At 50.3% G+C, this 25,791-nt stretch overlaps 1 protein-coding gene across 1 annotated transcript in view; it reads right to left on the bottom strand.

The window, feature by feature from the left end:
• PODXL2 (podocalyxin like 2) overlaps positions 1-25,791 on the bottom strand; it is a 50,510-nt gene that overhangs the window by 8,484 nt on the left and 16,235 nt on the right. The window contains exons 3-4 of the mRNA XM_027523885.1: positions 3,029-3,744; positions 2,400-2,474 (exon numbers count right to left, since the gene is read on the bottom strand). Of these exons, the coding sequence (XP_027379686.1) occupies positions 2,400-2,474; positions 3,029-3,744 (791 nt within the window). The remainder of the gene's footprint in view (positions 1-2,399; positions 2,475-3,028; positions 3,745-25,791) is intronic.

Raw genomic sequence — 25,791 nt, 5'->3', positions numbered from 1 at the left:
TGGCCACCTGATGCGAAGAACTGACTCCTTGGGAAAGACCCTGATGCTGGGAAAGATTGAGGGCAGAAGGAGAAGGGGACGACAGAGGATGAGATGGCTGGATGGCATCACTGACTTGATGGACATGAGTGTGAGCAGGCTCCAGGAATTGGTGATGGACGGGGAGGCCTGGTGTGCTGCAGTCCATGGGGTCGCAGAGTCGGACACGACAGTGACTGAACTGCACACAAACATTAAATGAGAAGAACAACAAAGCAGATAAAACCAGGGAAAACAGAAAGCATTTTAATCTCTTTGTGTTGTTTGGGAAGAAAAAGAGACATTAACTTTAGACGTCATTATCCACGTATGCACACCCCAATTCCTGGGTCTCAAGGCCCCACATATCCATAAACAGCCAGAAGGCCGCTTGGAGAACGCCGATTCCGGGTCGGAGGAAGGGGACATACAAGAAGAGCTTGGAGCACCCACTACACTGAAAGCAGCGACACCAGGGCCTCCCTGGCAGTCCAGTGGCAGAGACTCCACCCTCCAGTGCAGGGGACACGCTGAGCCCTGGCTGGGGGCACGAAGACCGTGCACGCTGCATAGCAGCCAAGCCTGTGCACCACAAGTCCTGAGCCCGTGCGTGCTGGAGGCCGCGCTCCACAACAGGCCTGCCTGACGCAATGGCGCCACTGAGCTGACACCATCAGATAAACAAACAGCACAGAGAGGAGAGCCGGGGCTATCAGACATTCACAGGCTGGTCAAAGGGCTCAGAAGCCGACTCAGAGAGGCACTCACTGGCCAAACGGGTGCGGACAAAGCAGGCTGCCCGCCACTCAGCTCCACAGGATCAAGTCTGGCCGCTGGCGTCGCGACTACAAGAGCCCTCTGAGAGGAGAGCCGGGTGAAGCAGGCTGTGTCTGGACACCTGGGCCCCACAGGGGCAACACGCATACTGAAGAAGAACGTCGCTGGCCCTAGATTCCCGCTCTGTCCCACATGCAGCAAAGCACCAGAGTCACGAACTGCAAGACCCTCAAGGCCAGCGGCAGCCTCCCCCCGAGATCCCGGCTGCAAGCAGCTCCTTCACCAAAATTCACGCCATCCCGGCTCAGTGTCCCCCTCTCCGAGCAGCTCCTCGGGGCCTCCGTGCTCAGACACTGAATAAACTCGACCCACAGCCCTCGCATCATGCATTTTATCCAGTTAACAGACTGAGCATGCATGAGATTAAGAACTGCCCTGGGTTAAAGCACACCCATGAAGTCAAAATCTACCCGTTTATAAAGATGCTGGGAAGAAGTGAGTATCTCACTGGTCACTTCCAGATTAAATATGTGATGTACTCTCACCACCCCGCCCCAAATTCACTAAAGAAGAAGGAAGGTTGTGTTTTAAGGTCTGAAACCACAAAGACAAAGCCACAACAAAACAACAGAGGAGGCAGAAGCCACACGCTTGGGCACCGGAAGTGGGCGGATGGCGGGTCGGTTTCCCAATTCAGCAAGCCCAGAGAGCAGATCCTGAGCCAGCCCGGGCAGAGCTGAGATGCAGTCACACGGACACTTCCACTCCCCGCGAGCTCGGGACGTGCAGCACTGGTGAGCTCCGGGGGACGATGGGAGGGGAGGGCGGGAGCGCCAGTGAACTTCAGGGGAGGACAGGAGGGGCGGATGTAAGGGGAGAACAGGAGCGCCAGGACAGTGCTGGAACAAGACGACTCTCCGAGTCTGCTGGAAAAGCACTGCATCCCTAGGCGATCCCCCCGCCCCCTGCCCAACACTGTAGAGCTGACAAACATCCCTTCTCCTGGCACAAGACCACAGCCAACTGCAGGAGAGGCTCACGCTGCAGACGAGCGCAGCTAGTGAACGGCCCGGCAGGCACGCCTGTCCTGACTGGCAGACAAGAGCCCTCTCGCACCTGCTCCAGAACACCGGCGACCAGCCCCACACCGTCAGGTAGGACAAAGTTCCTCTTTCCAAGATCCTACTCACCCAGGAAGAAGGACCTAAAAACACCAACATAAGACATTCTCAGATCAAACGGCGCAGCCAGACCACCCTCCGGAGAAGCTCAGTGAAGCCCCCCAGCAGGCTGCACCAGCCCTCCTAAAAACAGCTCCAAACTAACCCCAGCAGACACCTGAGAGAGGATGCAGGTGGAAAACTGACGACACGCAGGAGAAGCAACCTGCAAAGACACGACCCCGTGCACAAAGTCACAGACAGAGGCGGCAGGCGCAAAGAGCCCCGGGGACGTGACCCTGTGCACAAAGTCACAAACAGAGGGGGTAGGCACAAAGAGCCCTGGGGACTTAAAACCAGGGAGCCCTCTTCTCAGGCGCTGGTGGGAGCAGCTCGTCCCCCGCAGCCCCCCCAGGGCCCGGCCGCCCACCCACCGGCACTCACACACTCTACGTTCTCAGTCATGTTTAGGATGACGTAGTTCTTCCCGGCCAGATTGCTCCAGTCTTTGCAGATCACCTGTGCAGTGACACAGAGGGGGTCTGGAAGGAGTCTGAGTGGAAACCCCGGAGACGCGAGGAGGGCGAGGCCGAGTGTGGCTGTGACGGCTGGGGGGCAGACCAGCTGCGTCACCTCCACGACTGACAGCCCCCGGCCCAGCCAAAGCTCACAACCTGCTCTCTCGGGACAGGAGGCGCGGGCCCAGAGGCTCCAGGGCAGAGGGAACTGGAATGCTCTGAAGGGCGAACAGTGCACCTGTGGGCGGACACCAGGCTGACCGCCCAGGACCACCCCTTTTCTTCTGGGGCCGGGGTGGGCCAGGCTGGGGGTATGTGAGAGTGACTTATGGGGTGGGGAGGATGGCAGGGTGGCGGCACACGTGGGGGGCTGTGGTGGGGAGGGGGCTGGCGGGAGTGCCCCCCAGCAGCTGTGACAAGCAGGGGGACCCTGAACTGAGAGGGGGGAAGGCTGGGGGTAGGCGGGCCAGTGTGGAGAGGACGCCACTGATGGGCCGTGAGCAGTGCCCCCAGAATCTGCTTCCTGCCCGCCCCCGCCCCGCACAGTCACTCTACCTGCGTGGAGTCCCAGGGCCTTCTGGACGGAGCTGCCCTGGCTGGCCCTTCCTGGGGCTCCTGCCTGAGGTCATCTCGCCCCAGAGTCACAGAAGAAGGTGTCAGCTCTGTGCCTCCGGGGGCCAGCGGGAGAGAGGCCGAGCCTCCGGGCTGCAGGGCGTCTCTGCCAGGGCCCTCAGCCCCACCGGGAGCCACCGTCTGAGGGAAGGAAGCGGGGGACGGCCCCGCGCCCGGCCAGCCGGCCAAGCCCGCAGCTGCAGCAGCGGCCTCCACACTGGGCTCCGGAGGGGCCTCAGACACGCTGCTGCGCCCTGCGGCCGGCAGCACTGTGGGCCCCGGCCCGCGGCCAGCCATGTCCTGACCCCTCAGGGTCACCGGACTCAGGCTGACCCCAGGCGGGGACAGGCTGGGCTCCATGCTGCTGCCTGCCTCCCCCCCCGAGGCTGCCTGGTCCCCTGACTCCTCAGGCCGGTGCTCAGGGGGCTCCAGGGCCCGGCTGCTGCCCGCCGGCAGGAAGCCCAGGGCCTGCCTTCGGGCACCCTCCTGGGGTCCGGTCACTGGCAGCAGCTGCTCCTCCTCCTCTCCGGGGGCCATGTGCCAAGGCGGCCCCACCAGGTCCACCCCGGGCAGCGGGGAGGCAAGACTCGGTGTCTCCTGACTCTGGCCCGTGTTGTCCATGGGATCCGCCTTCTCAGTCAGGTCCGGAAAAGCATAATCTGTGGACAGAGAGGGAGATTTCATTCCAGAGCTTCATTGTTCATGGATTTGCTGAGCAGATGATAAAAAATCCAAGAGAGCCTCAGGGGGATGGTGGGGAGGTCGGTGGACAGTGGGTCACGTGGGAAGGGCGTGGGCAACAGGCTGGACTGGAGGGGACAGATAGGGCTGGGGGACGAGCCCCAGGCTGGCCCTCACTTCCTTCATGGGAACGACGTGGTGCGCCCCGCCCCGGTGTACAAGCCCCAGGGACTGGGCCTGCGGCCATCTACGCCCCGCTCTGGCAGCCGGCTCTCCATGTCTCTCTGGCTCCTCGTCTGCGCTCTCCCCTGAAAACCATCATGACGCTTCACCCCTTTCCTAACAGGCTGGGGTGGGGGTCTTCCATGTGAGTCTGAGGACCCTCTCAGGGCAGGTGATGACCACCATCCCTGACCGGCGCTCCTGCTTTGAACTGAATGATGCCAGGAGGCAGAGGGCAGAGGCTGAGCCCCAGTGTCTGGAGTCTTCCCGTGCTCTCAGCGCCACTGCTGGCGGGGAAGGAGTGCTTCCTCACCCACCAGCCCCTGAGAACGGACGCCTCCTGGAGACTGGGACATCTGTCTTCTCAACGAGATGTGAAAAGCACAGGCCAGTTTGTTTGGAAACTCATTCAAAATGTCAGAGTCTACATCTAGGTAGCAACAGACATTGGCGGCCCCACTTTGTTTCAGAATAATAAACGTCACCAACATAAAACTCCAACTAAAAATCTTAATTTATCTAATTAAAGAATGAAATTTTACGGAAGCTAAAAGTAATAATAATAATAAACATCAAAGTTCTGAAACACCGTAGAACCGGGGCTGGGAAAGGTCTACGGGGGTGACTGAGCTGCTCAGCCTCCTCCTCCTCCTCCTCCCAAATTTCTGACAAAAGAGACAACTGTTTTACACCATGAAAATAAAAGTCTAAAAACACAGATAAATTTCTGTTAACATGGAAAGCAGATGAGCTCAGAGAATCAGATAACCTCTCAACCAAAATAAAGAGGAAAGTCAGCAGTGGAAGAGGGAAGTTCTCTCTGTCAGAATCAAGGAGAGGGAAGTGCTGTGGGTTTAGTGAGGACACAGAACCCAAAGCTCAGAGGGCAGAAGACAACGCTGCAACGCATCCTAGCTCCTCAGAAAGACACAGACACACCGCTTCCCTAAAGCAAGAGCAGAGTAACAAAGGCAAGCAGTCTTTTAAAAAGCAAAGGTCTCGGATTTATTTGCAGGGCAGCAATGGAGAAACAGACACGGAGAACAGACTTTTGGACATGGAGAGAGCGGGGGCGAAGGCGAGACGTGCGGCGAGAGTAGCATGGAGGCTTCCATCACCCTATGTAAACTAGAGAGCCAACGGGAATGGGAACTCAAACAGGGGCTCTGTACCAACCTGGGCGAGGGGGATGGGGCAGGAGATGGGAGGGGGGTTCAAAAGGGAGGGCACGTGTGTAGACCTACGGCTGATCCATGTTGAGGTTTGACAGAAAAGAACGGAATTGTGTAAAACAATTATCCTTCAATTACAATATAAATTAAGTAAAAGAACAGTTCTTGGAAACTAAAAATCATTTCAATGTATGTGAACTTTTGATAGAACAGCTTGAAGAAAAGTCATCAGAGCAAAAGCAAAAGGGAAATAAGCTAAGGGGTAAAGGCGATCAGTGTCGGTAGGTCTAGTTACTGTCATCTTCAACAAGACAGAAACACCCCGAGTCCAGGCCTCACAGAATGAGCCCTCAGGCTGGGAACAGCGGCGGGCTCAGCCCCAGCCTCACTCTCAGGACACGCCAGCTCTCGGAGGACAAATGGGCTGCCTACAAAGCAACAGGGAACAGACTCTCGTCAGGCTTCTAGTCAACTACACTAGACTGCAAGAAGGAAAGGTGTGCTCAAAATCCTGAGGGAAGCTTACTTGGAACTGTCACGCCAGGCCTCCCTGTCCATCACCAACTCCCGGAGCTTACTCAAACTCATGTCCATTGAGTTGGTGATGCCATCCAACCGTCTACGGTCTCCCGAAGCAGCAATGTCTCCTGAGCACCACTGTCTTCTGGAGCACCACTCTGTGCTGGACACCCATCTCCTGTGCACTACTGTCTGCAGGATGCCACTGTCCCCAGAGCACTCTCTCTCCTGGACAGCTCTGTCTCCTGGACACCACTGTCTCCTGAACATGTATCCAGTATACCACTGTGTTCTGAACCAACATCTGTCCTGGACACAACTGTCTCCTGGACGCCGCTTTCTCTTCTACCACCACTGTCTCACTCAGTACCCTGCACCACAGTCTCATGACAGCACCATGTCCTGAACAAAAGCGCGTCCCGGACACCGCTGTCTGTGTGCACCAGTCTCCTGGATCCCACCACCTTTGGATCACCGCAGTCTCCTGGAGCGTCACAGTGTCTAGACTCCACTCTCTCCTGGGGCACCCCTGTTTCCTGCACAGCACTGTCTCTAGGACCACCAGAGTCCCCTGGCAGCAGTCTCCTGGAGCACTCCCCAGTGTCTGGAGGACCTCTGTCATTTAGGCACCATGTCTACTGAGCAACACTGTCTCCTGAACTCCACCATCTCCTGATTCCACTGTCTCCCAGAGCAACAAAGTTTCCTGAGTATCATTTTCTTCTGGAACACCCCCATTTCCTGGACCATAACAGTCTCCTAGACACCAATTTCTACTGGAGCACCACCATCTCCAGGACCCCACCATCTCCTGTGTCTACTGTCTCCCAAAGCAGCAATGTTTCCTGAGTACTCCATCATCTCCTGGAGCACCACAGTCTCCTGGAGCATATGTCTACTGAGCACCATCGGCTCCTGGAACCCACCGTCCTGAGCCCATTGCCTCCTGCAGCAACAATGTTTATTGAGTATTGTAGCCTCCTGGAGTACCACTGTGTCCTCAAACATCATAGTCTTCTAGACATGACTTTCTTCTAGAGCAACATTCTCTCATGCACACCTCTGTCTCCTTTGAAGTACTGTCTGCTTGACACCACTGTCTCCTCAGCACCATTGTCTGAGCACCACTGTCTCCCTGGCAGCACTGTCTAGTAAGCACCACCGTCTCCTAGAGCACCAAAGTCTCCTGGATATCACTTTCCTGGGAGCACCTGTGTCTCTTGCAGAACACTGTCTCCTGTGCATCATGGTCTCCTGGACATCACCGCCTCCTTGAGTTCCATGGTCTTTTGGACACCATTGTCTCCAGGAGCGCCAGTGTCTATTGACAACACCATCTCCTGAACACCACTGTCTCCTGGACGCCTCCATAACCAGGAGCACCACTGCTTCCTGGCAAGCACTGGAAAGTGAGCACCATTTTCTCCTGGACACTATCATCTCCTGGAGCACCGGAGTCTCATGCAGAACACTGACTACTGTGTGCCATGGTCTCCTGGACACCACTGTCTCCTGGGCAACACTGTCTTTGGCGTACCGTTGTTGTCTGAACCTGACCCTCTCCGAAGCACCACTGTCTTCTAGACCAACAGTATCTCCTGAGCACCACAGGCTGTTTGAGTACCATCTCTTCAAAACCACGATTTCCTGAACACCGCTTTCTCCTGAGCAGCACTCTCTAGTGAGCACCATGGTCTCCTAGACATTATCATCTTCTGGAACACCAGTGTCTCATGCAGAATACTGTCTCCTGCGCACCACAGTCTCCTGGACACCACTGTCTCCTGAGCATCATTGTCTCCTTGGCAGCACTGTCTACTGAGTAGCACTCTCTCTTGAACTCCACTGTCTCCTGAACACCATTGTCTCCCAGAGTGACAATGTCTCCTGAGCATCATAGTCTCCTTGAGCACCATGGTCTCCTGAATACCACTATCTCCTGGAGACCCACAGTCTCCTGGAAAAGCATCATGTCCTGGAAACCAACGTCTCCTGAGCACCACTGTCCCCTGGACACCAACATCTCTTAAATCACCACTGTCTCATGCATAATACTGTCTCTTGTGTACCATGGTCTCCTAGATACCACCACCTCTTGAGCACCATTGTCTACTGGACACCAATGTCTCTCAGTCGTGTCCGACTCCTTGCGACCCATGCACTGCAGCACGCCAGGCCTCCCTGTCCATCACCAACTCCCAGAGTTCACTCAGACTCACGTCCATCAAGTCAGTGATGCCATCCAGCCATCTCATCCTCTGTCGTCCCTTTCTCCTCCTGCCCTCAATCTTTCCCAGCAGCAGGGTCTCTTCCAAGGAGCCAGTTCTTCGCATCAGGTGGCCAGAGTACTGGAACTTCAGCTTCAGCCTCAGTCCTTCCAGTGAACATTCAGGACTGATTTCCTTTAGGATGGACTGGTTGGATCTCCTTGCAGTCCAAGGGACTCTCAAGAGTCTTCTCCAACACCACAGTTCAAAAGCATCCATTCTTCGATGCTCAGCTTTCTTTAGAGTCCAACTCTCACATCCATACATGAATACTGGAAAAACCATAGCTTTGACTAGATGGACCTTTGTTGGCAAAGTAATGTCTCTAGTTTTTAATATACTGTCTAGTTGGTCATAACTTTTCTTCTAAGGAGCAAGCGTCTTTGAATTTCATGGCTGCAGTCACCATCTGCAGTGATTTTAGAGCCCAAGAAAATAAAGTCTCTTACCGTTTCCACTGTTTCCCCATCTATTTGCCATGAACTGATGGGACCAGATGCCATGATCTTAGTTTTCTGAATGTTGAGTTTTAAGCCAACTTTTTTATTCTTCTCTTTCACTTTCATCAAGAGGCTCTTTAGTTCTTTGCTTTCTGCCATAGACGTGGCGACATCTGCTTATCTGAGATTAATGATATGTCTCTTATGCACCATTATATCCTGGACGTAGCTTCTCCTGAGCACCACCGTCTCTGAGAGCAACAACATCTCGTGAACACCATAGACTTCCAGAGCTCCATATTCCCTTCAATACCACCATGTTCTGAGTACCACTGTCTCCTGGGTACCACCGTCTCTGGACACCATCCTCTCCTAAGCACCACTGTCTCTTGGGCGCTACCATCTCCTGTAAAACTCCTGTCTACTGGACACCAATGTCTCCTGAGCCCCACTATCTCCTGGATTTTACCATGTCTGGAGCACCACTGTCTCCTGTAGCAACAATGCTTTCTGTGCACCATGCTCTCCTGGAGTACCACCGTCTCCTGGATCACCACAGTCCTCTAGATACTGCTTTCTCCTGGAGCACCACTGTCTCATGGAAAGCAACATTTCCTGAGACCACTGTCTCCTCTGCACCACTCTCTCCTGGGAACCATGGCTACTGATCAGCATTGTCTCCTGGACCCCACCATCTCCTGGAGCAACAATGTTTCCTGAGTATCATGGCTCTCCTGAGCACCATCATCTTGTAGAGCAGCACAGTCTCCCAGATTTGACTTTCTCCTGGAGCACTGTCTCCTGGACACCACTGTCTTCTGGACACCACCGTGTCCTGGAGCACCTTTGTCATTTGGACAGCACCATCTTTAGAGCACCACGGTCTCCTGACACCACTGTCTCCTGGAATACCACAGTCTCCTGCACCACCACTATTTCCTAAACACAGTTGTCTTCTGTGCACCACTGTCTTCTGGACACAACTGTCTCCTGGACACAATTGTCTCCTGGAGCACCACTGTCTCTTGGACTTCACTCTCTCCTGTGCACCACTTTCTTTTGGATACCACCGACTCATGGACCACCACAGTCTCTTGGACACCATTGTCTCCTGAGCACCGTAGTCTCCTGGACACCACCATCTCCTGAGAATCATTGTCTCCTGGAGCTCCAGTCTCCTTAACACCAGTGTGTCCTAAACATAATTGTCTCATGGATACCAGCACGTCCTGTAGCACTACGCTCTCCTGAATATTACTGTTTCCTGAAGTACCATATTATCTCGGATACTAAAGCTACGGTTTTTCCAGTGGTCATGTGTGGATGTGAGAATTGGGCTATAAATAAAGCTGAGTGCCGAAGAATTGACGCTTTTGAACTACGGTGCCGGAAAAGACTCTTGAGAGTCCCTTGGACTGCAAGGAGAGCCAATATTCAGACTGCTGAATATTCATTGGAAGGACTAATGCCAAAGCTGAAACTTCAATACTTTGGCCACCTGATGCGAAGAACCGACTTATTGGAAAAGACCCTGATGCTGGGAAAGATGGAAGGCAGGAGGAGAAGGGGACAACAGACGATGAGATGGTTGGACGGCATCACCGATGTAATGGACGTGAGTTTGAGTGGGCTCCGGGAGTTGGTGATAGACATGGAAGCATGGCGTGCTGCAGTCCATGGGGTCGCAGCACTGAGCGACTGAACTGTGACTGTCTCCTAAGCACAGTGGTCTCCTGGAGCATGATCATCTCTTGGGGCAGTATACTCTCCTGGACACCACCTTCTCCTGGAGCATCGTTGTTTTCAGGACACCACCATCTCCTGAAGCACCACTGTCTCCTGGAGCACCACTGTCTTCTTGATATACTGTCTCCTGGTGCGCCACCGTCTCCCGGACACAGTCCTGGAGACCGCTGTCTGCTATGCAGCACTGTCTTCTGGAGACCATTATCTTCTGAGCACTGTTATCTCCTGGACACCACTGTCTCCTGAGCACCACTGTCTCCTGGAGCACTAGACTCCTTGACTCCACTGTCTCCTCAGCAGCACTGTGTCCTGAACACCACCGTCCCGAGTAGCACCCTCTCCTAAGCTCTGCCATTTCCTGGAGTACCATATTCTGCTAACATCCCCATCTCCTGGAGTACCAAAGTCTCGTGGACACATCCGTGTCCTAAGCACCTCTGTCTACTGAGCCACCACTGTCTCCTGGACACCTCCGTCTCCTGAGCAGCACCGTTTCCTGGACACCACCACCTCCTGCATACTACTCTCTCCTGAAGCACCAGTCTCCCACCACCATCTTTTCAGTACTACTGTCTCCTGGAACACCACCCAGTCCTGAGCACCATCATCTGGACCACCATTTTACCTGGATTCACTGTCACCTGGAGCACCACTGTCTCCCAGAACACTATTTTCCCTGGACACTACCGTCTCCCGGACCCCACTTCCCCTGGAGCGCCACCTTTCCTGAAGCACCATTCTTCCAAGACACCACAGTTTCCCAGAGCACCACCAAATCCTGGACACCACCATCTCCTAAACATCATCATCTCCTGATGCACCACCTCCTCCTGGAACAACACCGTCTGCTGGACACCTCTGTCTCCCATACACGACCATCTCCCAGAGCTGGATCATGTCCTGAAACACCATCGCAGGATTGCACGACGCCTCAGACCACGAAGACCGTCCACTGACAGCCCTGTGGCCACAGAGAGCGGGGCTCCACCCTGCTTATTACTCTAGTTTTTGTCTTCCCGTTCCATCTACTTCAGGGGTGTGGAGTCAGGTCCCACAAACCCCGAAAGTCTGTCAAGGACAAACATACTTCTCACCTGGACACAGATTTGAACAAGCAGAGATGCCCAGGAGACACTTTGAACTCAGCGTATAAGGACATCAAAGCTTGTCCCTGTGCCCTGGACAGGCATCACAACTCGGGCACCAGAGTCAGGAAGGGTCCCTCACAGCCCATGCCACCTAGGGGAGGCTCCAGCTAGGTCTCAGTGTATGAAGATCAAGGGATGGCTAAGCTGCCCAGGGCTTGGCCAGCCAGCCAGCCAGGTCTCCTCACTGTCCCTGAGACACGAGAGGCCCACCTGGGAACTCACTCAATCCCCTCCCCATTAGCTTCCCTGCAGATGCACTGGCTGACGTGCTGAGGAGTGGCAGCGCCCCCAGGTGGCGGTTGTTGGAAATGACATCTCCCCTGAGCTATGGGGAACATCAGGCCTGCACATCCCAGTCACGGCCCACAGCCCTTCTGTAAGGGGTGCAGAAACAAAGCTCGGAGGAAGGCGGACACTTCCTCTGCGTTGTGAGGCCCGACCCGTCGCAGCTGTAAGGCTGCCAATCTCAGGCTCCTGTGTAGGCAGAGCTAGTCTCTGAAAACACGTTCCCAGCCAGCCAGGCAGGGCCAGAAGGGGCTTCAGACACCACAGGGGCCAGCTGATGTGGCAGCTTCACACCCGTGGTCCTGGCCCCTTTGAAACTGGGCTCCTTCGCCAGCCTAGCTGACATATAATAGCCAAGGTCAAGCTTCAGAGTTCTGCAGGCGGATTTTAAATTCTGGTGACCAGTCCCAGGGCTCAGCACAGCCACCTCTCGGGGGTGTGAGGCTATAATGAGTGACACAAGGGATGCACAGCCCCAGGCCCACAGAGGCTCTGACCCTCCCCTAAGGTCACCTGCAGGTTGTGCACCCCTGAGCTCAAAGCACACAGGCTGTGGCTGGTGTGCTCGGGTGTGGCTGTGGCAGGACCCCAAGGAGTCCTGGGCCCTGCCAGCAGAAGGACCTGGGAGGTTCCCTTGGCCACGGCATGACGGCTGTGAGGCTGTAAGTTATCGTAACGGTGACTCAATAAAGCTTATTTCTTATTCATCCTATGTCAATACAAAACTGCACAGACTACACACGGCAGAATTACGTACACGTAAGGATAAATTTACTCAGCAGAGAGTTTCTAGAATATGTCTACAATGATGGGCTGCAATCCTCTTCAAGATCACGTTTTGGGAGGCATTTGTGTGTCGTTGGCTTCCCCTCCCCCCCAATTTCCTTAAGCTCAACTGGGATGGCTCACTTACAACCTAAGCCCATTTCTGTTTTATCCTCTAAGAGAGGCAAACCTGGGGAGCATCTCCCTCGCGGTGGGGGGGCGGGAATCTACATGTTCTCTTAGGTGCCCCAATTTGCCTTTCTTTCCTGCAGCTAAAACCGTAACTATCCCTTATTCTCAATCCTTCCGTTGTCACTTACGTCCTCTTGTGAAGACTCTGGGTTTGCCAGTTTTAAGAGCACTCACAGGAGACAGCAGAGCGCAGGACATGCTCTCCTCAGGAGCGCGCCAAAACCACGGCTCACTGCTGAGTGACTGTGCACAGGAGACACTGGAGCCACCGAGCAAGACACCACAGCCAGAGACAAAGGGGAAGTGGCAATGAGCGGGTGGGAGGGGGCCATCACAGCAAAATTAAACCCCACCGGGCGGGCAACCCACAAACTGGAGAACAAGTACACACAGAAGTTCTTCCACTGGAGGGAAGGTTCTCAGCCTCACGTTAGGCTTCCCAACCTGGGGGTCCAGTAACGGGAGTAGGACTCCTCAGAGAATCTGACTTTGAAGGCCAGCGGGATTTGACTGCAGGACTTTCACGGGACCGGCAGAAACAGAGAGGCCACCTGGAGGTTACACACAGTCTCAGCACAGCAGTGACAGGGGCAGACTGGCAGAGTTACACGTGGAGTTGTAGAAATCCCAGCTGCTGCTTGCTCGCTTGCGACCCCATGGACTGTAGCCCGCCAGACTCCTCTGTCCGTGGGATTTCCCAGGCAAGCATGCTGAAGTGAGTTGCCATTTCCTTCTCCAGGGATCTTTCCAACCCCAGGGATTGAACCTGAGTCTCCTGCATTGCAGGCAGACTCTTTAGCACTAAGCCACTGGGGAAGCCTAGTAGAAGGACTATAAAAAGTCCTAGTATGGGTCCTCAGATAAGAGGAAAACCTAGGAAACTTTAGGAGGTGAGTGTAAGTTAATGCTTGCTTAACAATAAGGCAATAAACGAAAGCAGGAAGTATGCCCCAGGCCCTGAAGTGGAGGGAAATGTCACTGCCCTTCGGTTTGAAGAAGGTGGTCTTGTCCCCTCCCCCTTCCCACTACGAAATGGAAGCCCCAGTAACCCCCGGGCAGAGCCCCCTCGCCTGCCCAAGTTAGTTACAAGTGTCCGGTGCAAATCAATCTGTTCCTTGCCTATCACTTTGCCTCTCACTGATTTCCTTCTGTGCTGAGACACAAGGAACCTGAGCCTCAGTGAGCAGGGTTTTGATCAGGTTCAAGTCCCAAGCAGGATCTTGGGCAGGTCTGAGTCCCAGAACATGGGTTCAGGTTCCAATCTGAGGGGAATGGTTTCAGCTGGCAGCCACAAAGGGCCAGCAGGAAGGTAAGAGAAGGTTTAAACTCAGGTCTCGGTCCTGAAGAGGCCCGGGGGAGGCCTTGAGCCAGTTATCCTGGGGAAGACACTCAGCTGACGTCTGCTTCTTTTTGACCAGAGGGTCAACCCGGTATGCTTATGCCCACCCAGCAGCAGGAACAGAACTGTTAAAATCTATGTCTTCTCCTTGACACTGAAGGTTTTCCCCCACATTCTTATTCACTCTGCTCTCTTTCTTTCTCTCTTCTGTTAACCCCAGAAGACCTGTGTGGCCGCCAAGGTGTGCGTTTTATTGCTTCTACTCCCCTCACTCTCACCCTTACATGCGCTCGCCCTTTGTTCCCGACTTACAGTGAGACCAGCTCCCGCTCATTGACAGCATCACTGGAGACACCCTCTGTACTGTTTCTTTGCAACAAGTTTTAGTCACTAAGCTGGCTGAGAGACTACCTTGGAAGGGACAGCATCTAAAATCCTAAGTGCAAATCTTGACCAAATTGTACAGTGGGTTTTGACTTAAGAGCAGAAATGTGGATAGCATGGGAAACAGGAACATCTTCTCAGGTTTGGGTCTGAAATGGGTCAGATTGCCTCAATCCCAAACAGTACCCCTCTGGACTATATCCTCCAGGACTGGGAAAAATTCAGACACTAGGGATTAACAAGAAAAAAACCTGATTAGACTATGTAATCATGTTTGGCCAGGATGAGTTAGGAAGCCAAAAAAGTGGCCACTAAATAGGTCCCTGAGTTATGATACTATATTGCAGTTAGATTTATACTGCAGAAGAAAATCTAAATGGGGTGAGTTCCCGTATGCCCAAATTTTCCTTGTATTTAGGGAATGAGACCCAAAAGGGACCTAAGGCACCTGTAGTTCTAGCAGAAACAGGCATGTAGAGGGATTAACTCCTGTAAGAACATAAACATTTTAACTGCTCTACCCTCAAGGAGGGGCCTCCTGAAAGCCACACCCTGCACAAGGAGCCAGAGCTACCACCCAACCCCTGGGAGGGGCCACAGCCCCAGAAGCAGGTAGGAGCCCCTCCCCTACCCAAGAGGCCCACCCTTAGGTCAGTGAGCACTGTGTGAGTTACAAACCAAGGGCCCTACAGTTCTGCCCCTGAGAGAAGCTCCTGGTGGAAATCAAGAAACAGTATGAGTCTATGTACTTTTCTCAGTATCTAAATCTGGCAAAGGACAAGTTGGGAAGTTTTCCTGAGGATACTGAACTTTTACAAGGGAATTTACCCGACTAGTGAGATCTTTTGATCTCACCTGGGAGGACTTACAGGTCTTACCAACCCACTGCTGCACTCCCGAGGAAAAGCAGCCTGTAATACTGGCAGTCAGAGCCCACACAGACCAACAGGACTATGCAGTGCACCAGGCAGGAATGACACTGTCCCTGAGGAGACCCACAGTGGACTTACCAGCTGAATTCCACTGACAGACAGACGGGATTATACGATTAACTGTTTAACAGAGGGTATGAAGAAATGCACAGTAAAACCTGTTAATTATGAAAAGGGGAAAGAGGTCCAACTGGGACAGGATGAAAACAAATCCTTCAGTCTGCCAGAGGAGATTCACTTCAGTTCAGTTTAGTCGCTCAGTTGTGTCTGACTCTTTCCAACGCCATGAATTGCAGCACGCCAGGCCTCCCTGTCCATCACCATCTCCCGGAGTTCACTCAGACTCACGTCCATGGAGTCAGTGATGCCATCCAGCCATCTCATCCTCTGTCGTCCCCTTCTCCTCCTGCCCCCAATCCCTCCCAGCATCAGAGTCTTTTCCAATGAGTCAACTCTTCGCATGAGGTGGCCAAAGTACTGGAGTTTCAGCTTTAGCATCATTCCTTCCAAAGAAATCCCAGGGCTGATCTCGTTCAGAATGGACTGGTTGGATCTCCTTGCAGTCCAAGGGACTCTCAAGAGTCTTCTCCAACACCACAGTTCAAAAGCATCCATTCTTCGGAGCTCAGCTTTCTTCACAGTCCAACTCTCACATCCATACATGACCACTGGAAAAACCATAGCCTTGACTAGACGGACCTTTGTTGACAAAGTAATGTCTCTGCTTTTCAATATGCTATCTACGTTGGTCATAACTTTTCTTCCAAGGAGTAAGCATCTTTTAATTTCATGGCTGCAGTCACCATCTGCAGTGATTTTGGAGCCCCCAAAAATAAAGTCTGACACTGTTTCCACTGTTTCCCCATCTATTTCCCATGAAGTGGTGGGACCGGATGCCATGATCTTCGTTTTCTGAATGTTGAGTTTTAAGCCAACTTTTTCACTCTCCTCTTTCACCTTCATCAAGAGGCTTTTGAGTTCCTCTTCACTTTCTGCCATAAGGGTGGTGTCATCTGCATATCTGAGGTTATTGATATTTCTCCCGGCAATCTTGATTCCAGCTTGTGCTTCTTCCAGCTCAGCGTTTCTCATAATGTACTCTGCATAGAATTTAAATAAGCAGGGTGACAATATACAGCCTTGACGTACTCCTTTTCCTATCTGGAACCAGTCTGTTGTTCCACGTCCAGATCTAACTGTTGCTTCCTGATCTGCATATAGGTTTCTCAACAGGCAGGTCAGGTGGTCTGGTATTCCCATCTCTTTCAGAATTTTTCAGTTTATTGTGATCCACACAGTCAAAGGCTTTGGCATAGTCAATAAAGCAGAAATAGATGCTTTTCTGGAACTCTCTTGCCTTTTCGATGATCCAGCGGATGTTGGCAATTTGATCTCTGGTTCCTCTGCCTTTTCTAAAACGAGCTTAAACATCTGTAAATTCACGGTTCAAGTATTGCTGAAGCCTGGCTTGAAGAATTTTGAGCATTGCTTTACTAGCGTGTGAGATGAGTGCAACTATGCGGTAGTTTGAGCATTCTTTGGCATTGCCTTTCTTTGGGATTGGAGTGAAAACTGACCTTTTCCAGTCCTGTGGGCACTGTTGAGTTTTCCAAATTTGCTGGCATATTGAGTGCAGCACTTTCACAGCATCATCTTTCAGGATGTGAAATAGCTCAACTGGAATTCCATCACCTCCACTAGCTTTGTTCGTAGTGATGCTTTCTAAGGCCCACTTGACTTCACATTCCAGGATATCTGGCTCTAGGTGAGTGATAACACCATCGTGATTATCTGGGTCATTAAGATCTTTTTTGTACAGTTCTTCTGTGTATTTTTGCCACCTCTTCTTAATATCTTCTGCTTCTGTTAGGTTCATACCATTTCTGCAGAAGCTGGGAGGACCCCATGCCCGAGGGGAGGCGGCTAAGAGGAGTTATCCCATGTCCGAGGTCAGGGGTGGCGGCCGAGAGTGCCAGGCTGTGACAGCGCAGGAACGGCCGAGAGGAGCTACCCCACGCCTGAGGCCAGGGGCAGCAGCTGGGAGGACCTACCCCGCACCGGCTGGGAGGAGCAACCGCACCTCCAAGGAGCGGTGGCTGCGTAGGCGCAGGAGGGCCTAGAGGAGCTATCCACGTTCAAGGTCAGAAGGGGCGGCGGTGAGGAGATACCCCTCGTCCAAGGTAAGGAACAGCAGCTGCGCTTTGCTGGAGCAGCCATGAAGAGATACCCCAAGTCCAAGGTAAGACAAACCCAAGTAAGACAGTAGGTGTTGCAAGAGGGCATCAGAGGGCAGACACACTGAAACCATACTCACAGAAAACTAGTCAATCTAATCACACTAGGACCACAGCCTTGTCTAACTCAATGAAACTAAGCCATGCCCGTGGGGCCACCCAAGACGGGCGGGTCATGGTGGAGAGGTCTGACAGAATGTGGTCCACTGGAGAAGGGAATGGCAAACCACTTCAGTATTCTTGCCTTGAGAACCCCATGAACAGTATGAAAAGGCAAAATGATAGGATACTGAAAGAGAAACTCCCCAGGTCAGTAGGTGCCCCATATGCTGGAGATCAGTGGAGAAATAACTCCAGAAAGAATGAAGGGATGGAGCCAAAGCAAAAACAATACCCAGTTGTGGATGTGACTGGTGATAGAAGCAAGGTCCGATGCTGCGAAGAGCAATATTGCATAGGAACCTGGAATGTCAGGTCCATGAATCAAGGCAAATTGGAAGTGGTCAAACAGGAGATGGCAAGAGTGAACGTCGACATTCTAGGAATCAGCAAAATAAAATGCACTGGAATGGGTGAATTTAACTCAGATGACCATTATATCTACTACTGCGGGCAGGAATCTCTTAGAACAAATGGAGTAGCCATCATGGTCAACAAAAGAGTCCGAAATGCAGTACTTGGATGCAATCTCAAAAACGACAGAATAATCTCTGTTCATTTCCAAGGCAAACCGTTCAATATCACAGTAATCCAAGTCTATGCCCCAACCAGTAATGCTGAAGAAGCTGAAGTTGAACAGTTCTATGAAGACCTACAAGACCTTTTAGAACTAACACCCAAAAAAGATGTCCTTTTCATTATAGGGGACTGGAATGCAAAAGTAGGAAGTCAAGAAACACCTGGAGTAACAGGCAAATTTGGCCTTGGAATACGGAATGAAGCAGGGCAAAGGCTAATAGAGTTTTGCCAAGAAAATGAACTGGTCATAGCAAACACCCTCTTCCAGCAACACAAGAGAAGACTCTACACATGGACATCACCAGATGGTCAATGCCAAAATCAGACTGATTATATTCTTTGCAGCCAAAGATGGAGAAGCTCTATACAGTCAGCAAAAACAAGACAGGGAGCTGACTGTGGCTCAGATCATGAGCTCCTTATTGCCAAATTCAGACTGAAATTGGAGAAAGTAGGGAAAACCACTAGACCATTCAGGTATGACTTAAATCAAATCCCGTATGATTAAACAGTGGAAGTGAGAAATACATTTAAGGGACTAGATCTGATAGACAGAGTGCCTGAGGTTCGAGACATTGTACAGGAGACAGGGATCAAGACCATCCCCATGGAAAAGAAATGCAAAAAAGCAAAATGGCTGTCTGGGGAGGCCTTACAAATAGCTGTGAAAAGAAGAGAAGCGAAAAGCAAAGGAGAAAAGAAAAGATATAAGCATCTGAATGCAGAGTTCCAAAGGAGATTAGCAGAGGCCTTTAGAAAGCATACAAACCTGGATGCCCCTTCCCCAGAGGGCAGACCCTTTGGCTATGCATTTCACAGCCCAGACACCAGAGTGAAATTCAGAAAGCAACTGCTGGTCCATGCATTCGAATGAACGATTTGCTCCAACTGGCCTGTTCGGCTTTCAGTAACAGGGATATGGCCAAAAAGGCTGAACACACCCACAGAAATATGCAAAAGGCTCGAATGGCCACAGTGGCTTTGTCCCCACAGAGACCACCAACTAGTAGGCTACCTTTTCTGGGCTAAGCTAGCCCTAGCAGACCGCAAGGCCTAAGGGCACCCACACAATGCCGGAATATCCTGCGGAGACAAAAGGGGCACTGGAGGGGCACTGTGGTCAATGCATCCTTTGCAAACAACCAGGGCACTGGTAACAAAATTCCAGAAAAACATCTACTTCTGCTTCACTGACTATGCTAAAGTTTGACTCTGTGGATCACAACAAACTGTGGAAAATTCTTAAAGAGATGGGAATACCAGACCACCTGACCTGCCTCCTGAGAAATCTGCATGCAGATCAAGAAGCAACAGTCAGAACCGGACATGGAACAATGGACTGGTTCCAAATTGGGAAAGGAGTATGTCAACGCTGTGTATTGTCACCCTGCTTATTTAACTTCCATGCGGAGCACATCATGTGAAACGCCAGGCTGGATGAAGACAACCTGGAACCAAGACTGCTGGGAGAAACATCAAAAACTTCAGATACGCAGATGATACCACCCTTATGGCAGAAAGTGAAGAAGAACTAAAGAGTCTCTTGAGGAAGGTGAAAGAGGAGAGTGAAAAAGCTGGCTTAAAACTCAACATTCAAAAAACTAAGATCATTCCATCCACTTTGATCAGTTCATGGCAAATAGATGGGGAAACAATAGAAACAGTGACAGACTTTCTTTTCTTAGGCTCCAAAATCACTGGGTGGTGACTGCAGCCATGAAATTAAAAGACACTCCTTGGAAGAAAAGCTATGACAAACTTATAAAGCATATTAAGAAGCAGAGACATCACTTTGCCAACAAAGGTCCAAATAATCAAAGCTATGGATTTTCCAGCAGTCATGTATGGATGTGAGAGTTGGACCATAAGGAAGGTTGGGCACAGAAGAATTGATGCTTTTGAACTGTAATGCTGGAGAAGATTCTTGAGAGTCCCTTGGACACCCTTGGAGATCAAACCAGTCAATCCTAAAGGAAATCAACCCTGAATATTCTTTGGAAGGACTGATGCTGAAGCTGAAGCTCCAATACTTTGGTCACCTGATGCAAAGAGCCAACTCACTGGGAAAGAGCTGTATGCTAGGAAAGACTGAGGGCAGGAGAAGAAGGGGACAACAGAGGATGAGATGGTTGGATGGCATCATCAACTCAATGGACTTGAGTTTAAGCAAACTCTGGGACATAGTGAAGGACAAGGAAGCCTGGTGTGCTGCAGTCCAAGAGGTCGCAAAGCGTCAGACATGACTGAGCGACTGAGCAACAGGACGGAGTTACTCTGCAATATGCAGAGGACCTTTCAGTAACAAGTTTCTCAAAGAGGAACAGGATGAGAACACTTTTAAGACTCTAACTCATTTATGGAAAAAGGGTTACTGGTGTCTAAAGCTTAGGTATAGACTTCTGAATAGGGGGTTCAGTATCTGGGATGTGTGCTTACCCCAGGAAAGAAGTTTACATCTACTGATAAAATGGTGTTAATTCAAAGATTAAAGTCATGAAAATCAGTAAAACAGCTTAAGGCCTGCTTGCGGATAACTGGATATTGCTGGATTTGGATTCCTGGTTATGAGCCAGATGTCCAATTGCTGTATGAGCTCCTAAAACAAAACACAGCAAGTGGACCATTAAATTGTAGGGGATACAGGAGAACAAGTCTTCCAAACTCTAAAAGGAAAATTATTAGGCCCCCCTTGCTCTAGGACTGCCTAATTGAGAAAAACCACTTTTCTCTTTGTGACTAAAGAAGAAGGTACGGCCCCTGGTGTGTTACCCAGCATTAGGACCCACAGATCGACCTGCTGCATATCTATGTAAGGGTGTGGACCAGACAGCAGCGGGACGGCCAGCCTGCCCATGAGCAGTGACAGCAACTGCCTTATTAGTACTCGGCGGCTGACACTGGGCGAAAGGCTAACAGTGCTCACATCCCATCAGGTGGCCAGTTTCAACAAGCCAAGGGAAACCACTGGACGACCAGAGAACACATTAAGACCAAACACTGTGCTTTAATTTCAGATAATACTGCTAATGCTTCTCAACTACTGAGTCACACACACGAAGAGACAGAGGCCGTAAATGATCCTCTCCCAGATTTAAGACTATTGTGGGAAAATGGTTTGGGTCTTTTAAGATCATGGCTGAAATTTTGGAACAGGAACTATGAGGCCTCTGTGTTTGTGTGTTCATATGTGTTTATATATGTGTTATTTAGTTCAGTTCAGTTGCTCAGTCGTGTCAGACTCTTTGCGACCCCATGGACTGCAGCACGCCAGGCCTCCCTGTCCATCACCAACTCCTGGAGCTCACTCAAACTCATGTCCATTGCGTCAGTGATGCCATCCAGCCATCTCATCCTCTGTTGTCCCCTTCTCCTCCTGCCCTCAATCTTTCCCAGCATCAGGGTCTTTTCCAATGAGTCGGCTCTTTGCATCAGGTGGCCAAAGTACTGGAGTTTCAGCTTCAGCATCAGTCCTTCCAACGAATATTCAGCACTGATTTCCTTTAGGATGGACTGGCTGGATCTCCAAGGGACTCTCAAGAGTCTTCTCCAACACCACAGTTCAACAGCATCAATTCTTTGGTGCTCAGCTTTATTTAGAGTCCAACTCTCACATCCATACATGACTACTGGAAAAACCATAACCTTGACTAGACGGACCTTTGTTGACAAAGTAATGTCTCTGCTTTTTAATATGCTGTCTAGATTGGTCATAACTTTTCTTCCAAGGAGCAAGCATCTTTTAATTTCATGGCCACAGTCACCATCCACAGTGATTCTGGAGCCCAGGAAAATAAAGTTTGAAACTGTGTCCATTGTTTCCCCATCTATCTGCCATGAAGTGATGGGACTAGATGCCATGATCATAGTTTTCTGAATGTTGAGTTTTAAGCCAGCTTTTTCACTCTTCTCTTTCACTTTCATCAAGAGGCTCTTTAGTTTTTCTTCACTTTCTGCCATAAGGCTGGTGTCATCTGTGTATCTGAAGTTATTGATATTTCTCCTGGCAATCTTGATTCCAGCTTGTGCTTCTTCCAGTCCAGTGTTTCTCATGATGTACTCTGCATATAAGTTAAACAAGCAGGGTGACAATATACAACCTTGACATACTCCTTTCTCAATTTGGAACGTCTGTTATTCCATCTCTAGTTCTAACTGTTGCTTCTTGACCTGCATACAGATTTCTCAGGAGACAGGCCATTAATTAATTCATGAAAGAGCTCTATTTAATTGACTTAAATTAAGCACTAATATAAATACTCAGAAATGCAAAATAATATGGCCAAAATGAATTTCAGGTTCATGTTATCTGGAAAATATTTAGGACTTCAGGACAAAACTCATACTTGGTATTGAAGGGTGGCTTAAACTTGTTGGCTTGATAGACATTCTAAAAATTAAACAAGGTTTCTAAAATTTGGGTATATCCTCGTGTGATGGTATAGTTTTAGTGGTTATCTTAAAATCTGTATGTCCCAGAAGTAATCAGGCTTCTTCATGGGTTGCACTGTAATCAGACGGTTTAACTGTGCCATGTAAACCTTTTGTCACTTACAGATATTTTTATACTCTGGTGCTTAGAAAAAGTGCTTCATCATCAAGGAGGTTCATAAAGAAAGGGGAAGAAAAAGGAATGGAAGCAGTTACAGTAGTTCCACACCAAGGTAACGGCTCTGAGAGGACTCCTGCCTATACTGACTTAAAACAAGGAGCTGTCCTGACCCTGGGGCCCCTAGATCAGGCGTCCAGAGATTTTCCCTTCCTGACAGGCAAGGTCAACACCCCTACTTAGCCTTGGCGCAGTTACAGAAGACGGACCGTTGACCTTCTGCTTCCCATAAGATGATGGGAGTAAAATCTGGAGAATGAAGCAGGAGGGAAGGGGGCAGGGGACAACCTCCCAAGAATGACACATCCCGAGGACACAACACAAACTGATTAGAATCAAATGAGTCCAACATGGGAGACAAGCCAACCAGCCCTTGACCCTAAGTATACACTCACTGTAACACACCAGCAGGCTAAGTGACACACCCAGAGGCGCCATGACAGTTCCAAGGCCAACCACCAAAGACCAAACGTGGGCAGTGACCCAATTCCTGGAAATCTCCACCCCTTCCCCAGAGCAGCTGGAATAACTCCCCCACTCATCACCCCATACAAGCTGACCGCACCACAGCCCCAGGCCACATGTGCCCCTTGAGACGGCCCACACTCGTCTGCGGAGTGTGTTTCTCCCAAGGCTGCTTCTGCCCCCTGAGATGCCCCACATTCTGTGGAGTGCATCTCTAAATTTACTTTATTCATCTATTTCTCTAGGTAAATCCACTTCTTACCTATCACTGTGTCTCTCACGAAATTCTTTTTGCAATGACACATCAGGAACCTAAGCTTCATTAGGTCCTGAAACCAGGTTGGTGATCTCACCTGGAAAACCGTGGGTTCTGACTGGATTCAGTCCCAGCCACGTTGGTCCAAGTACAAGCAGTTTTGTCTGGGACTCAGACCCAGCCAAAACTGGGACTCATGAGCACGAATCCCAACCTGACTTTGGCTGAGTCCCAGCACGTGAGTTCAAGCTTCCCAGCCTGAGGTGCACTGTTTCACCAGGACCCAGGAGAAATGAGCAGTGACCTCATAGGAGACTGTGCCCAACCTGCCTGCTAGTGTTAGAGGGTCTCCTGCAGAGGCAGAGGTCAGCTGTAGGTCAACGAGGGGACAAGGGCACTGGTACCAGCAGTTCTGGCAAGCACTCACTAAGCCATCATCAGCCCCACCATAGAGCCTGTAGGCTCCAGTGCTGGTTCAGTTCAGTCGCTCAGTCATGTCCAACTCTTTTCAACCCCATGGACCGCAGCACGCCAAGCCTCCCTGTCTATCACCAACTCCTGGAGCTTACTCAAACTCACGTCCATTGAGTCAGTGATGCCATCCAGCCATCTCATCATCTGTCGTCCCCTTCTTCTCCTGCCTTCAATCTTTCCCCGCATCAGGGTATTTTCCAGTGAGTCAGTTCTTCACATCAGGTAGCCAAAGGATTGGAGTTTCAGCTTCAGCATCAGTCCTTTCAGTGAACATTCAGGACTGATTTCCTTTAGGACGGACTGGCTGGATCTCCTTGCAGTCCAAGGGACTCTCAAGAGTCTTCTCCAGTACTGTAGTTCAAAAGCATCAATTCTTCAGCCCTCAGCTTTCTTTAGAGTCCAACTCTCACATCCATACATGACTACTGGAAAAACCATAGCTTTGACTAGACAGACCTCTGTTGGCAAAGTAATGTCTATGCTTTTTAATATGCTGTCTAGGTTGGTCATAACTTTTCTTCCAAGGAGCAAGTGTCTTTTAATTCCATGGCTGCAGTCACCATCTGCAACGATTTTGAAGCCCAAAAAGATAAAGTCTCTCACTGTTTCCATTGTTTCCTGATCTATTTGCCATGAAGTGATGGGACCAGATGCCACGATCTTAGTTTTTTGAATGTTCAGTTTTAAGTCAGCTTTTTCACTTTCCTCTTTCACTTTCATCAAGAGGCTCTTTAGTTTTTCTTTGCTTTCTGCAATAAGGGTGGTGTCATCTGCCTATCTGAGGTTATTGATATTTCTCCTGGCAATCTTGATTCCAGCTTGTGCTTCTTCCAGCCCAGCGTTTCTCATGATGTACTCTGCATATAAGTTAAATAAACAGGGAGACAATATACAGCCTTGACGTACTCCTTTTCCTATTTGGAACCGGTCTGTTGTTCCATGTCCAGTTCTAACTGTTGCTTCCTGACCTGCATATAGATTTCTCAAGAGGCACGTCAGGTGGTCTGGTATTCCCATCTCTTTCAGAATTTTCCACAATTTATTGTGATCCACACACTCAGCGGCTTTGGAAAGTCAATAAAGCAGAAATAGATGCTTTTCTGGAACTCTCTTGCTTTTTCGATGATCCAGCAGATGTTGGCAATTTGATCTCTGGTTCCTCTGCCTTTTCTAAAACAAGCTTGAGCATCTGGAAGTTCATGGTTCACGTATTGCTGAAGCCTGGCTTGAAGAATTTTGAGCATTACTTTACTAGCGTGTGAGATGAGTGCAATTGTGCGGTAGTTTGAGCATTCTTTGGCATTGCCTTTCTTTGGGATTGGAGTGAAAACTGACCTTTTCCAGTCCTGTGGCCACTGCTGAGTTTTCCAAATTTGTTGGCATATTGAGTGCAGCACTTTCACAGCATCATCTTTCAGGATTTGAAATAGCTCAACTGGAATTCCATCACCTCCACTAGCTTTGTTCATAGTGATGCTTTCTAAGGCCCACTTGACTTCACATTCCAGGATGTCTGGCTCTAGGTGAGTGACCATACCATCGTGATTATCTTGGTTGTGAAGATCTTTTTTGTACAGTTCTTCTGTGTATTCTTGCCACCTCTTCTTAATATCTTCTGCTTCTGTTAAGTCCATACCATTTCTGTCCTTTATCGAGTCCATCTTTGCATGAAATGTTCCCTTGTATCTCTAATTTTCTTGAAGAGATCTCTAGTCTTCCCCATTCTGTTGTTTTCCTCTATTTCTTTGCATTGATCGCTCAGGAAGGCTTTCTTATCTCTTCTTGCTATTCTTTGGAACTCTGCATTCAGATGCTTATATCTTTCCTTTTCTCCTTTGCTT

The sequence above is a fragment of the Bos indicus x Bos taurus genome, chromosome 22, assembly GCF_003369695.1.
Source record: "Bos indicus x Bos taurus breed Angus x Brahman F1 hybrid chromosome 22, Bos_hybrid_MaternalHap_v2.0, whole genome shotgun sequence".
Lineage (NCBI taxonomy): Eukaryota > Metazoa > Chordata > Mammalia > Artiodactyla > Bovidae > Bos > Bos indicus x Bos taurus.
Note: the sequence above shows the minus strand (reverse complement) of the source record. Positions and strands in the feature narration are given on the sequence as shown.